Genomic DNA, 16033 nt, shown 5'->3' with positions numbered 1-16033 from the left:
TAGGTTGTTCGTAAAATTTATTGGAAAGAAAGTTCATCATTTTATCAAATTTTAGTAAATAATAAAAAAACAATTTATTTCCTGGTTTGCTTACTTCAGTGCTTGATTATGAATTATCCAAGGTTAAAAGCATAGACTATAGATATTTATTTACCGAAGGAAATATGTCGGGTTACCAACTTTTTCTTATCTCATGCGCAGTGTTTTTGTTTTCTTAACCTAATTTATTTCCTGTGTTTTGGTGGCACTGTAATTATTTTATACGAAACATGAGTGAGTGCTGTGGATGTGTATCGTATTCTAAAGAACAATAAAAAAATCTTCAAGATATCAACGAATCAACGTCAACAACGCATGCGCATTTAAAACCCTGGCCTGCGGTGTTGACAAAAAGCTGAAAATTTAACCCAATTTCTACTAAAGCACTGAAATACGCATTCAAAGTTAAAATCTTTTACATTTACCATCGGTTAGTTATATTTTTTAAAGCGCTGCAAATATGGTTAAAGCTCTAAAACAATTGTAAGACATAAAGCTGAAGACAAATAAATTTCTTTTAAAAAGTTTGCAAGATCTTCAATCGTTTAGATTTAAATTGAACGGGTTGCTGCAAAAAAGGTGTAAGTGACTGTTTTTTATTTGTAAGATAAGTACAGTTCTATTTAAATAAAAGTTCTCTCAGAGGATAACGAGCAGTACGTGTATGGCTTTTCCAAAAATATAAATAATACGATATTCTAATAAAAATGTAACAGAAAAAGGCACAAAAGGCACAGAGTATGAGGTCTTTTAGGTGTACTTAGCATGACTGTATGCATAATAGAAAAATAATATCTATTATATAAAATTGTTTGTGCTGACTTAGCCTAAACGGCTAAGCGTAGAAACCTGAAATTTTCACAATAGGTAGCTTTTATAACGTAGACATGTACCTAAAACAGACTTTTGGAAAATTACCCCCTAAGGGTGTTACATGGGGAATAAAAATATGTCATTTTTAAAGTTATATTCTTGAAAACTAGTATTTAGACTTTCGGTTAAAAAAAAGAAAGGCATGCTTTAGGATTTTTGGAAAATCAACCCCTAAAAGGTTAAATGGGGAGTTGAATTTAGAATTAGAATTTAAAAAATGTCATTTTTAAAGTTACATTGAACTTATATTCTTGAAAATTAGTATTTAAGCTTTAAGTTAAAAAAAAAGAAAGACGTGTTTCAGGATTTTTGGAAAATCACACCCTAAGAAGGTTAAATGGGGTGTTAAAATTTGAATAAAAATCCGTCATTTTTAAAGTTATATTCTTCTAAATTAGTATTTGGGCTTTTGGTTAAAAAAGAAAAAAGACGTGTTTCAAAATTTGCGAAAAATCAACTCCTAAAAAGGTTAAATGGCGTAATAAAACGTTTATAAAAATTCGTAACTTTTGAATTTACATTAATTAAAGTTGGTATTTGGGCTTCCAGTGAAAAGTAAAGAAACACTGTTTTAGTTGGTAATACTTACCCCAAGGAGGTTGAACAGGAGTTGAAATTTGTACAAAAATCCGTAATTTTTAATTTGTATTCATGCAATTGGTACTTCAGCTTTCGGTTAAAGATGAAAAACGTGTGCTTAAGAATATTTGGAATTACTACCCCTAAGGAGGTTAAATCTAAAAATCCGTCATTTTTTAACTGATACCTATAAAAATAGGTATTTGGGCATTCGGTTAAAAATTAACAACTATTATGATATTTTTAGAAATTTCATCTCCAAAGAAGGTTAAACATAAAAAGGTTATTATTTTGAAGCTATATCCATAAAAAATGGTATTTGAGCGTTCGTTTAATAATAAAAAACGCGTGTTAAGGTTTCTTGAAAATTCCACTTTAAAGGAATTAAACAAAAAAATCCTTCACTGTTGAACATATATAAAACATATATAAAAACATATAAAAATATATGAACATATATAAAAAATTCTTTATTGTTGAAGTTATACGTATCAATTAATATTTTAGACAGTCGGTAAAAATTCCACCCTCAATGGAGTTAAACGCAAAAGTTTAAAGTTATTTCTAAGAATATGGCATATGGAGTTACGGTAAAGAAGAAAAAAAAATATGTTTCAAGATTTTTGAAAATTACATCCACCAACAGGGAATGAGTTTGTTTGCAATTATAGAAACAAGCAAAATTTACTCGGATTCACATTGGGTCACGGTTTTAAAATTATGTGATTCTACTTTTTATTATACTAAGTTTTGCATTATTTTTCTGTGTTTCAAAATGGTTGTGAACTTGCGGGCGAAGCCGTGGACAACTGCTAGTTTATAATACATTATTTTGTGCAAGATGGGTATAAAAAGTTAAGAAATTTAAAACTTTGGTTATGTTAATTTTTTATTCGTAATTTGTGGTCTTTTTTAATAACATTTCAAAAATAAGAACAAGAGGGTTTGGTGGGATTGGTGGTACGAAAGCAAACAAGACAAAGTATATTATTATTTATTCACAATTTTCATTAAAAAATGGGCTGTAAGCGATGTTAATATAATTAACACTAATGCAAATTTTCACTGATGGATAAATACATAAATATTCATAACATAATTACGAAAAAGATAAATTTATTTATATATACTCGAACGGATTTCAAAAATGCTGCTGGTAAGTAGTCTTAATCTAAAGATAAATAATGATTTACCTAGGTATGTGTATAACAAGATAATACTTCATTTCGTAATATAATAACAGGTTGCACAGCATCATTTTTGAAATGTTTAACAGATTAGCATGTATTAACAGATATTTCTAGAATTATAGATTTGGTTTTTATTAATATACCTATATTATGTACAGATGCTGGATATAAAACTTGGACTTTTTTTCAATTTAATGTAATAAAACAGACGAAGAACAGCATCTCGGAAATGTCTGTGAATACAAATGGCCTCATGCCTGCAAAGCCACACGGACAGACATAAAGACACACGCACATTCGCACTGATCGGCGATTAACGATTCGCCCCTCAATTACTAGAACTACTTATCTCTACAGAGTTTAAATGAATTACGAGACCCGCATTTTGTTCAATTGGCAGAGATATTACAATTAATCGTAATGATAAAAACAGGCAGGATGGAACCGGACGCGGATTTCGAAAAAGACGTGGTTCCATCGTAGATACTTTTGTCTTCAATGACAATACTTGATGTTATGTGATAACCACAACAAAACTCGAACTCCCGTGACGAAGAAGTGGACTTTTTTTGTCAACGAAATTCAATGGACCTGCACTTTTGGTTCGCGTAAACGTTTTTTGGCCATGTGTTAACGAAAAAAAATCAGATTACTGTATTTCTCCGCGTAGACTTGGTTAATAGTTTATAAGGCATCTTTTTTAATAAACTAAGAGCCACTTGCATCGCTGCAAACGGTCACAAGTGGGCGAATGCCCTATGTAATAACACTAGTAGAGTCTACAGTTATGTGGTTAGGTAGGTTCAACTGAAACGAAACAGTTCCGAGCACTAAACCATTACACTTAACACACACCATTAAGTGCTCATATCACAGAAATAATGTCTCAACTAATCCATGAGAGAAACGAATCAAAACGCTCAAATTACCTCTTATTGATGTAACAAGTATGTTTCGTAAATTTAGTGTTTAAAGCACTTTAGGGAAGAATTATACTTATTTATCAGAATAAAATGCTTGGTATAAATTACATTAATGTAAATTTCAGAACTACCAATCATTATTACTTTTAATATGTACATGTATACGAAACTCTAACTCGTACATCGCTACAGTGACTGAACATCCAGACCCATTTTACTGCTGATATTTTCATAAAAAGCGCGGCGTCGATGAACACAAATAAGGAGTGATTCAGGCAATTTAAAAAACCTTGATATGAATAGGTATAGCGCCAGATTTGAAAATTTTCAGGATCTTCAGCCACTTTTGACGAGAACGCGCGCCAAAATGGACAAGCTCAGACCTCGATAAGAATTTAACAAACTGTTCAAACTCGTAATTCAAAACATGAACAAGTTGAAAACTCAACTGTCACAATTTTTGAGAAAAATAACTAACAAAAATTAAATTAAATTAATTTTTAACATTTTCGGAGCCCATTGTATAATAATAAAAAAATTCTTAGTTTTTTTTTACAAAAAATTTTTTTGAAATTTTGGGATATTAAACTTTTGGATTTTAAACAAATAATTTCAAGATTATGTTTCATTATTTTTTAAATTTGAATGAACACGTCAGTAAAATTCTTTTTTATATTCCAATAATTTTACTAGCTTATACAGAGAAAAAGCAGAAGAAAAAATCAATTACAAAAACTAAATAAAATAAAAAAATGAGAGTACGAATTAAATTAATTATCAAAAGAATTTGTTAAAACTAATACTTTTTTATGTTGGGAATGCTATTTTTTAGGCTTTAATAATGAAATTTAGAGCAATTATCAAAAAACATATGTTCAATGTGTAATTATAAAAAATTCATTATAAAAAAACTTTTTAAAAATAGAAGGATATTACCAAAGTACTGCTTGGTTAAACTTTTGAATTTTAAATAATACCAAAATCGTGTTTTGATCATTTTGCCCCTTATTGCTGTATTTTTTGGGATCTCAGTTATCATCAATAATGAATTAATACAAAGGAAGTAAAATGAAATAAATAAGATAATCCGAAAAATAAGAAAAAAGATTAAAACAAAACTTCCCAAAAAAAATCGAAAACAAAAACAAAAAATTTAAAGAAACTTTTTAAAGTTACTTACCACATTTTCACACGAATCCGTTCATATTTAAGTAATTTTTGAATAGTTTTTTAATTATTTGTTTTTTTTAATACAGCTGATTCATTTTTGTTAGTAGCAGGATATTTGCGTAAAAAATGATTTATTTAAATTATTTTGAATTCAATTCATTATATTGATCCATAACAGAGATTATAAGTTTTATTGTCCCTTCGAATGTCAAATTTAGGAAGTAATTGTTTACACAATTTGATCAAAATACTGGTAATTTTGGTATTGTTTAAAATTGAAAAGTTTAATATAAAAACATTAAAAATTTTTTTTGTTATTTTAACTGTTATACACGTTTTTGTTCGTAATCAAGTAATTTGTTAACAGTTTCTTTAATTTTTTTTATTTTTATTTGATTTTTTTTCTTCCAAATAATCTTTTAATTTTTTTAATTACATTATAGATAGATCATTTGTGTTTGTTTTATTTAAAATATTTAAAATATTATAAACTTAATAATTCATTTACTATTTTCCCTATCGAATGTCAAAGATGTTTATCACTATACCGAACAAATTTTTTTAATTTAAATAAACAAGTTTGTAAAATAGTTTTTTGTTGCAGTGATTTTATTAGCTTTATTATACAGAAAAGAAGCAGAAAAAAAACAATAACATTTTATCTCAAAATATGGTAAAAAAATTAAAAACAATTCAATTACAAAAACTAAATAAAACGATCAAAAGAGAGTAATGAGAGTATAAATGGAAAATGGATTTCTGAACGTTTGGAACAATAAAAATTGGAAACAAAAAAATAGATTGTTACATTGTTTAGGACAAAAAAATCATCAAAAGAATTTGTTGAAGGTAATATTTTATTATAATTTTTTTAGGCTTTAATAACGAAATTTAGAGCATTTACATCCAAAAACATACACATTTGGAGTCCAATGTGTAATAATAAATAATTCAATATAAAAAAAATGGTTTAGAAATATCGGGATATTATCGAGATATTTACTGATTAAACTTTTGAATTTTAAATAATACCAAGATTATGTTTCATCATTTTGACTAATATCGGTGTACTTGTAAAAATATCAAATGCCTAAATTTGGCATTCGATAATGACATTGAAAAAAGAGTTCTGATCTCAGCTGACGTCAATAATGAATTGATGCAAAGAAAGTAAAATGAAATGATCAGAAAAATGAGAAAAAAAACTCTTCAAAGTTATTTACCACATTTTTACACGTTTCCGTTTGTATTCAAGTTCTTTATATATTTGTTTTTTTGTTTTTTTTTCTTTCAAAAAATACATCTAATTTATTTTTGTTAGTAAGAACAATCTCACACTTCCCTTTAAGAATTCTTGACATAATTTAGCGTAAGATTTTTTATTTTAATTATTTAAATTTTAATAAACAAGTTACTAAAATTGTTTTTTATATTCCAATGATTTTAGTAGATTTATTATACAGAGAAGAAGCAGAATCAGAAAAAACTCAATAAATTTTTTTTCTCAAAAATTCGAAAAAAGAAAAAATCATTTACAAAAAATAAATAAATAAATGAGAGTACAAATATAAAACAATAAAAATAGAATCACAGAGAAAAAATGGTTGCTTCATTGTTTGGGATAAAAGAATCATCAAAAGAATTTGTTGAAGGTAATATTTTTTTATGTTGAAAATGTTATTTTTTAGGCTTTAATAACGAAATTTAGAGCATTTACTGAAAAACATGTAAAATAGAAGAAAATAAAAATATTAATTTTTAAACAAGTTTTAATAATTTTAATAATAATTAAACATTGCACGACAATATAAATAAAAACCTTGAAAAAATCGAGGTGTGATGTTCCTTTTGGCGCGCCTCCTGATAAATACAAAGGGCGATAAGTTCAAAATTGTTATTGGCAGTAGTTACAAAATTCAATAAAGAGTTCGGTGATGAGGATCGTCACCACTGTGGAATACACCAACACAACATCAACATGTTATTCAATTCCTGAAAGGCCAGAGATTTATTGTGAATAACAGTTAACATGTTTTTAGATCGTCCGTTCAAATAATGTTGCACTAGTTCTAAAAATGTCGCAATATATTGTATTATTTTAACTCATTTACTGAGTGTTCTCCGTGTGTTAGCACCAGTCGTCGTCGTCAGAGTCCGAATGACGAGAGCGAGTTGGTTTTGGTTTGTAACCATTAGGCACCGGACTTGGGAGCATTCTGCCGCCGCGGCCCAAAGCCACCGCCTGTTCGAAGCTGAGGGGCGCCTGGTTGCCGTCGCGGAGCGCCGTCGCCGCCGTCGGGACGTTGGACGTCGCGACGACCTCGCGGTGGTAGTTGTGGGGCGCGGCGTGCGGCGTCGCGTGCGCCGAGTGCGACTGGATCTGCAAAAAAGTATTTTTTCACATAAAAAAACCAACCGGATCACATTTTTTGTAGTTTAACCATAAAAATTAAACCAAAACACGTCAAATTCAACAGATTTTGTCAAAACAAGTAAGTAGTTCATCGTTTTGGAAAGCACTTCCCAATAAAAATTTGGAAAAATTTGCTAATAAATAAAAAAAATAATAAATAAAATAAAATATTAGTTATTTTATCCGTGAGAAACTTACACACTTATTTAAAAAGAACAACGTAAACTTAAGTTTGTAAAGTAAATACAAAAATTTTCTAATAAGGTAAATAATCCCGGCGCATCCACCAAATTCACAAAGCATTCAATAATTATAATTCAATAATTAATACGCCATTTAAAAAAAAAAAATAAAATACACAAACTCTACAGGGCGAAGTCTAACTGAAGGTTATTCGACCCAACCCCATAATAATAAAAAAAATAATAATTAAACAATGCGAAAAAATAACATATAACAGCAGAAAAGTTAAAAAACAAATTAAAAAATTTTATATAATAGATCGAGAAACTTTTGTCAAAACAAGAGATTTGTAACTTAATTTCGTTAAGAAATTTGGAACAATCGCTAAATTCCACAAGATATTTTCTTAGTTAAAAAATTACGCATTTCTTTAAAAAATATATCGTAAAAATAAGTTCGTAAAATAAATACAAAATCTCCTAATAGAGTAAATGATCCCGGCGCATTCACCAAATTTACAAATCATTCAATACATTTGCGAAATTGGACGATGTAATCATAATATTAATAATAGGCCTTTATTAAAAAAATAAATAAAATATACAAACCCTGCAGGGCGAAGTTTAACTGAAGGCTACTCCACCTAACCCCAAAATAATAAAAAAAAATAAAAATTAAACAATACGAAAAATTAACATATAACAGCAGAAAAGTTAAAAAATAAAATAAAAAAACTTTATATAATAGATCGAGAAACTTTTGGTCAAAACAAATAAGAGATTTGTTGCTTAATTTCGTTTAGAAATTTAGAACAATCGCTAAATTCCACAAGTTATTTTCTTGGTAAGAAAATTACGCATTTCTTTAAAAAATTATCGTAAAATAAAGTTTGTAAAATAAATACAAAAATCTGATTGTAAGGTTAATGATCCCGGCGCATCCACCAAATTTACGAAGCATTCAATACATTTACGAAATTGGTCGATGTAATGATAATAATAATTATAATAATAGGCCTTCATTAAAAAAGAAAGTAAAATATACAAACTTTGCAGGGCGAAGTTTAACTGAAGGCTACTCAACCCAACCCCAAAATAATAAAAAAATAGAAATTAAACAATACGAAAAATTAACATATAACAGTAGAAAATATAAAAAAATAAAAAAACTTTATATAATAGATCGAGAAACTTTTGTCAAAACAAATAAAGGATTTGTTGCTTAATTTTGTTTAGAAAATTGAAACAATCGCAAAATTTCACAAGTTATTTTTAGCATGAGGAAATTACGCACTAATTTAGGAAGAATATCGGAAAAATAAATTAAAAAAATCTTCTAGTAAGGTAAATGATCACGGCGCATCCACCAAATTTACAAAACATTCAATAAATTTGCAAAATTGGTCGTTGTAATAATAATAATAATAATAATAATAGACCTTTTTTAAAAAAAAAGAAATAAAATACACAAACTCTGCAGAGCGAACTTTAGCTGAAGGCTACTCAAGCCGACTCCAAAAATAATAAAAAAAAGAAACAAAAACTAAACAATACGAAAAATTAAAATATAACAGAAAAAAGTTAAAAAGAAAATAAAAATTTTATGTAATAGATCGAGAAACTTTTGTCATTTGTAAGACATTTGTTACCCAATTTCGATTAGATATTTAAAACAATTACCAAATTTTACAAGTTATTTTAAACGTAAAAAAATTACGCACTTATTTAGAAAAAATACCGCAAAAATATTTCGTACAATAAATACATAATTTCCTATTAAAGTAAATGATCCCGGCATATCCACCAAATTTACAAAGCACTGAATAAATTTGCGAAGTTGGTCGATATAATAATAATAATCCGCCCTTATTAAAAAAGAAAATAAAATACACAAACTGCAGAGCGAACTCTAGCTGAAGGCTACTCGAACCAACACCAAAAATGTTAAAATTAAACAATACGAAAAAATAACATATCACAGCAAAGAAGTTAAAAATAAAATTAAAAAAAACTTTATATAACAGATCGAGAAATTTTTGCCAAAACGAGTAAGATTTTTTGCTTAATTTCGTTTAGAAATTTGGAACAGAATTCAAAATTCCACAAATTATTTTGTGCTCAAAAAAATTACGCATTTATTTAGGAAGAATACCGTAAAAATAAATTAAGTAAAGTAAATACAAAAATTTACTAATAGGGTAAATGACCACGGCGCATCCACCAAATTTACAAAGGTTTTACTAAATTTGCGAAATTAGTCGATGTATTATTATTAATAATAATAAAAAATAAATAAAACTTAAACAATACGAAAAAATAACTTATAACAACAGAGGAGTTCAAAAAAAGTCAAAAAACTTTAAATACTGGATCGAGAAACTCTGATCAAAACAAGTAAGAGATTTATTGCTTAACTTCGTTTAGGAATTTAGAAGAATTGCTAAATTTCACAAGTCATTTTGCGCAATTATTTAGGAAAAATAAGTTTGTAAAGTAAACACAAAAATGTCCTAATAGAGTAAATAATCCCGGCGCATTCACCAAATTTACAAAAACTTAATAAATTTTCGAAATAGATCTATGTATTAATAATAACAATAATAATAATAATAGGTATTTATTAACAACAAGAAAATAAAATATACAAACTCTGCAGAGCAAAGTCTAGCTGAAGACGACTCGACTCAACCACAAAATAATAATAAAAAAATAAATAAATAAAAACTAAGCTATAAATCACGTACAAAAAATTTTTATACTTCCAATGAATTAAAATTTTTGCGATATTAAACTTATTTTTAATAACAGAAAAAATTTAAAATACCAAGCTGTTTGAAATAAAAATCTCTATCGATTGGTTAGAGAGTTTTTCATTTTGAAGTCTTGAGTCTTGGTGTCCTTAAACGTGGTTTGTCCAAAAACGTGCTTATTTGTTTATTTAAGTAGCCATCATTTATTAAGTACAATTTTTGTTTAAATTTTCAATAGGCCATCTTGTAGATATCATTTCTAAGATACACTGGGGTTTGAAACGACGTTGATATTTTTTCAAATGACTTAATTATAGCCACAATTCTTTTACATTAAAAACGCCATAAAGCAAATACGTTTAATCTAGCCTTAAACAGTTTTAATGTAAAATTGTTATTTTGTTTGTGATCAAATTCTTAGATTGATTGTCTTGAGTGTAGGTGATTTTAAGACGAAAATGTTTATTAAGTAAATATTGTAACACAAAATTAATTAAATAATTAAGCTACTGCCTAATAGTAAAAAAAACAGTATTATACTTTTTTGTTTCAAAAATTGTTGAAAAATCAGGAATTTTTTGGTGAGACTTACATGCGTTGGCGAAGCATTCAGTTTCGGAAAGTTGATGGGCCCCGGCCTCAGCTGCAAAGTGGATGGTTTGGAGGGCGTTGGTGGTAGTCTCCTGCCTTGTCCCCGCCTCCCACCCAGCACTGGATGGCTGTGCTGTACGCTGGTGCTTTCGTGGGTCGATGACGATTGCTGCTGTTGCTGCTGCATCGGAATACCTACCACAGCACCGGCTGTGAAATTGTCTAACTACTTTAGCTGCTACGTTTGGCAACATCTAAACCTACCGATTATGGGTGGACCTTGCTGATGTGGGATGGGATGGGTTGGACTGGGCGAGCGGGAACGCTGGCAGAGACTTGTGGTGCCGTACCCGCGACGGGACGAACGCAAAGGGCCGTATCCACAGTTGTGGCGGATATCGCTGGGGGATGGAGAACGCGCGGGACTTGTGGAGGCTGACCACGAGCCTGCGGAGAATTCTTTTAGTTGAGAAGAAAAGGTATAAGAAGGTCGGTTTTCGGCTGGATCTAGTTAAGTATAAGATTGCAACCAATCTCGTAATGAAATAGTACAAATTCTGAGAGAAACAAGTTACGAAATTGGTCATTATTGCAGCAAATAACAACACAGAAAATCGTTTAATCTTTTAAAAATCACTTTAAAAGTACAGTCGCGATCATAAAGAACACAGGTACATTAAAGGGAAATCTGTTGGCTCAGCCATATTTAGCTTCACTAATGCTCTGTTAGATAAATTAGAAGAAAAAAAGGTGGTTCTTGGAATTTTCTTAGATTTCTCCAAAGCCTTCGATTGCCTATATCATAATATCCTAATAACTATATTAAAGAATTATGTTAAAGTTGATCAGATCTTATCTTAATAATAGGTATCAGCAGGTCATAATAACAAAAAACAGTACCGTATATATACCGTATATATATCAAATAAACTTCTAATTAAACAAGGTGTACCTCAAGGTAGTATACTAGGGCCTTTATTTTTCGTAATTTATATAAACAACCGATTAAACATTTTAACAGTCTCAGGCAACAATAGTGCAGTTAACTTTGCTGACGACACAAACATATTAATTTGGGGTGAAAATATGACAGATACAATGAAAGAAGCAAAGATATGCATGAGTAAGGTAATAAATGGACTGAGGAAAATAAATTAGTGTTAAATTTTGAAAAAACCTACGGCATTCATTTTGCAATATGTAATCACAAGAATACAGAGAAACCGAATAAAATTGTAATATCATCTAAAGAAATTGATTTAATAGAGAAAACTAATTTTCGGGGAATATGCATTGACCATAAGTTAAGCTGGACTAATCATATAGATAATTTATTAAAAAAATTAAACTCAGTACATTTTACAATACGTGTTTTAAAAAAATATATTAACATAGAACAACTAAGAATAGTATACTTCGTAAATTTTCAATCATTACTAAGCTACGGTATAATATTTTGGGGGCAAAGTGGAAAGATATCAAAAGTATTTGTTGCTCAAAAACAAGTCATGAGAACTATGTTTCACTTAAAATATAATGAAAATTGTAGGAACATCTTTGAAAGCAATAACTTCTTGACAGTAACTGGTTTATACATATATAGATTACTTTTATTTTTCTTTAAACAGAATCTACTATGTAATGTCAATAACGACCATAAGTACAACACTCGCAAAGTAGACTTAGAGTATCCAAGACACAAACTTACGCTGACGGAAAAAAATGTTATTATGCAGGAATATAACTATACAATAGTTTGCCTGTGCATTTAGGCACACTTGTAATTTAAATTTATTTGAAAAGAAAATATTTGACTACATTTTGGATCTCGAACCATATACTTTAAATGAATTCTATAATAGACAAGTTTTTTGACTTATGTCTTGAAATTATTTTTATGTTATTGTTATTTCTCTGTATAATACTGAAGTTTTTCGTATCAATTTTGTTACTACATCTGTATAAATTGATAGAATGTCACCCCCAGCAAGAGACTGAGCGCAAAATTTAGATCTGGAAGGTTCACATTTCCGCCAAGCTTACTTATTTAAAAACTAAAGGACATAATAAGCTAGAAGTTTATTCTTTGTAAAACAAAATAAGACAAAGTTCTAAAAATTCTGGTCGCATATTTAATAGAACTGTCAATTTTTGGCGTTTTTTTCCAAAGCAATCTCTGCAAAAACGCTTTTTTCTTAATTTTAATTAGCATGTAAGATTCGATCATATCATGTGATACATCATCGTTGTAATCAGGAACAAAATGACTTTTAAAAAATACAGGTTTCAATTATAGCGTCCATAAGAAAACCAAAAGCTGAATGTTGTAACTCTGATATCAAGAACGCCTTGAAAAGAAAATGACAGATTCAGGTGTCTTGTAAAAAAGTGCCTGAAGTATGTTTAACTTAAAAACGTATAGTTTGTTTGATTTTAATTAAAAAATTGAAACAAAAATTACAAATTTTTTATTTTTCTTTATAATTTACCAACAAAAAATGAAACATTTTTTTTAGATAATTGTCCAGTATAAAAATTCGCTACTTTGCCCTAATTTAATTGACCTCGTATCTCTCATAATAACTGAGATCCCTATGGTGGAACTCGAAAAATGGACACCCTGTATACGTAATTAAGATCGGTGTAAAAAAAACAAAACTATAAAAACACCAACGTCGCATTATACTGTTTTTTTTAAGATTGATTAAATTGTAAAATAATTATAAATGCTTAGATCCCTCATTGAAAGTGTAAATTCGGCCGTTTTAATGGGCAGCACACCTAAACAAATAACTACGTCGTTTAGTTGTAAATTTAAAAAAACAAATTATTTTTATTTAATTACAAAAGAGTGACTTAAAAATCCAAGACATTAAATAATTTCTCATTTAGTTTACGTAATACGGTTTTAATCATTTTGGGTAAATTAATTATATTAAATACAAATTTCGATGATTTAAATATCGTTGATGTTAAAAAAGTAAAAAGTAAAAAGTAAAAAGTAAAAAGTAAAAAGTAAAAAGTAAAAAGTAAAAAGTAAAAAGTAAAAAGTAAAAAGTAAAAAGTAAAAAGTAAAAAAAGTAAAAGGGCGAAATCATGCTTCCGAGCAGATGTAAACTTCAAAAAAAATATTTATTGATGTTTATGATCTAAAAGATTTATTCCTGAGGTTTGAGTTCAGCCCCTTGCTAGCAAGCCAGATTTAAAGAAGTGACATTCTTTATGATCGTGACTGTACGTCAAAAATATTTAAGTCAAATAAGCTTCAAATAAACTTTTGAAGAATATATTTAAATTTTTATATAAATTACTCTTAACGATTAAAAAGACCGGTTTAAGAGAAAATTTTTTAACCTCTGAAAAAGGGTTAAACACATAAGAAGTCGGACTATTTAAACTACAAAATTTGCTATTTTCTCAATTTCATTCTATATTTCACAAACATGATACGTTACCAGAAAATTGCACTTTGCAATAAATTTACATTCATTAAAGAATCTTTACAAAAAATAAGTTTTTAACTTGTGCGACAAGGAATACTTGAAAATGTAAACACAACATTATCCCTTTCTTTGCTTCTAACAGTTCAAACAGAACATTTTTACGAAAAACTATTTTTTTTAACTTTTGTCCATTTTGGATTATCTTGAAAAAACACTTTATTTAATTTTTTCATCACGTCTTAAAGATTGCGAAATATTTTTTTAATTCAACATTTTCAAATATTACTTCTCAGTAGTTTATATCAATAATAATTCAAGTACTTTCTCCAAAAATTAGAAAACTTATTTGACTGGGCTAAGTAGGGTCATTTAGGGTATTAGTAAACCTAATAATGTATTAAGTTTCAATCTCCATTTCTGGTTTTTAAGAACTGCTAAGACGAATTTTCGACCTTAATTTCTAATTTTTTCTTGGGGAAGTTGAGGGAGTTGACCATCTCAAAGTTAGGTTAAATTTTTTCAAATTGAATAAATGGATAACTTAAAGTCGAAGCCTAACCAAAGTGGAAATAAAAAGAAGGAAGCAGTCTGGTATGGGATGCTGATGATGGTATAAATAAATACCGAAACTAGTCCAATTCCTTCTTTTTATTTCCACTTTGGTTTGGCTTCGACTTTAAGTTATCCATTTATTCAAGTTGTAATTTTTTGTTAAATTTGTCAGAATTTTGGAAAAAATATGCTCAAACAAATATAATAATTTTGAAATATAATCCCAATTTCAAAAAGTGATTTCTCTTTCGAATATAAGCCATCTAAATTAAGCACAAAATCGCAACTAATGAAAAATTGCGCATAAAAAGTGACTTTTGGAAGAAAATAAGCAATTTTTGACGCTTTAACAAAAGTTTTCGTTTTATGCTCGTTGTTTTGCGTCCAGTATTTTAAAAATAAAATAACAGAGCATTTGTAGCTAAAATGAAAACATAAAGCTTGCTTTGGCAAGTTTGTGTTAGCTCTTCACCTAATTTTGAACACAGTGTTTCAATACATTTTTTACGAAAAACGCATTTCAGTAGGAAGACAGAGGAAACACTAGACATAATGATTTTAAAATTTTTTGACTAATCGGTTTGCAACTTAGTATAGTAATTAAGAACGAAGAATTCAAAGACTATTTTTAGAATATGGAATTTAATAATAATACTGTACAACAGAATGAGTGAAATAGAGCTCATCAAAATTAAAAGAACTCAATAAATATTTACATCTGCATACTCACACAGTTGAGTAAAAGTATATAACCAAACGTGTTTTGCTTAAGCTAGATACTTTGCGAAAATAATAATTAGTACAGTTTCAAGTGTTAATTTTTTTATTTAATTATTTTTATTCTTCAACACTGTCAAAATTTACGGTTTTTCTCCTGTGTAAGGAAGTTTTGACAACTGTTTGGCATTTCTCAGTACGAAACGTCAGATTATTTTTAACAAATTTAAAGCAATTTTAAGCCTTGCTGAGTCTATTTCGAAGAATAAAATGTTGTATTCAACTCGTTTTTGTGTAAATCGGTTCATTTATTACGCCTCGTGGATGATAAACCACTCGTTTTCACTCGTGGTTTAAAAATCCACTCGTGAAATAAAGCGTCCGATTTACACTCAAACTCATTAAATAAATAACTATTAATTTTCCAAATTTTTTTCTTTTCCATTTATGCAAAGTTAAATTTTTTTGGATAAAGATTTTCTTTAAAAAGACCTGTAATACAATAATATTGTTTCTAAAGCAGTTTTTTTATTATTCCGAGTTTATCACATTTGAACTTAACGGAAGAGTTAATAATGTAATAATAATTTTTTTGTAAAGTGAAAAGTTTG

The 16033-nt window shown here is 28.5% G+C and overlaps 1 protein-coding gene across 26 annotated transcripts in view; it reads right to left on the bottom strand.

Annotated features, from left to right (window-relative positions):
• Positions 1-2471: 2471 nt before the first annotated feature.
• The window catches only part of LOC100306946 (cacophony A), a 157966-nt gene continuing 144404 nt past the window's right edge, over positions 2472-16033 (bottom strand). For 20 of the 26 annotated variants that reach the window (XM_064357699.1, XM_064357687.1, XM_064357686.1 and 17 more), the window contains 3 exons: positions 10975-11169; positions 10712-10920; positions 2472-7154 (listed from right to left, as the gene is read on the bottom strand). In XM_064357699.1, the coding sequence (XP_064213769.1) occupies positions 6903-7154; positions 10712-10920; positions 10975-11169 (656 nt within the window). In that variant the 3' untranslated portion in view covers positions 2472-6902. 26 annotated transcript variants of the gene reach the window in all.

This window comes from Tribolium castaneum, chromosome 7 (genome assembly GCF_031307605.1).
Source record: "Tribolium castaneum strain GA2 chromosome 7, icTriCast1.1, whole genome shotgun sequence".
Classification (NCBI taxonomy): domain Eukaryota; kingdom Metazoa; phylum Arthropoda; class Insecta; order Coleoptera; family Tenebrionidae; genus Tribolium; species Tribolium castaneum.
This window is presented reverse-complemented; position numbering and strand designations above follow the sequence as displayed.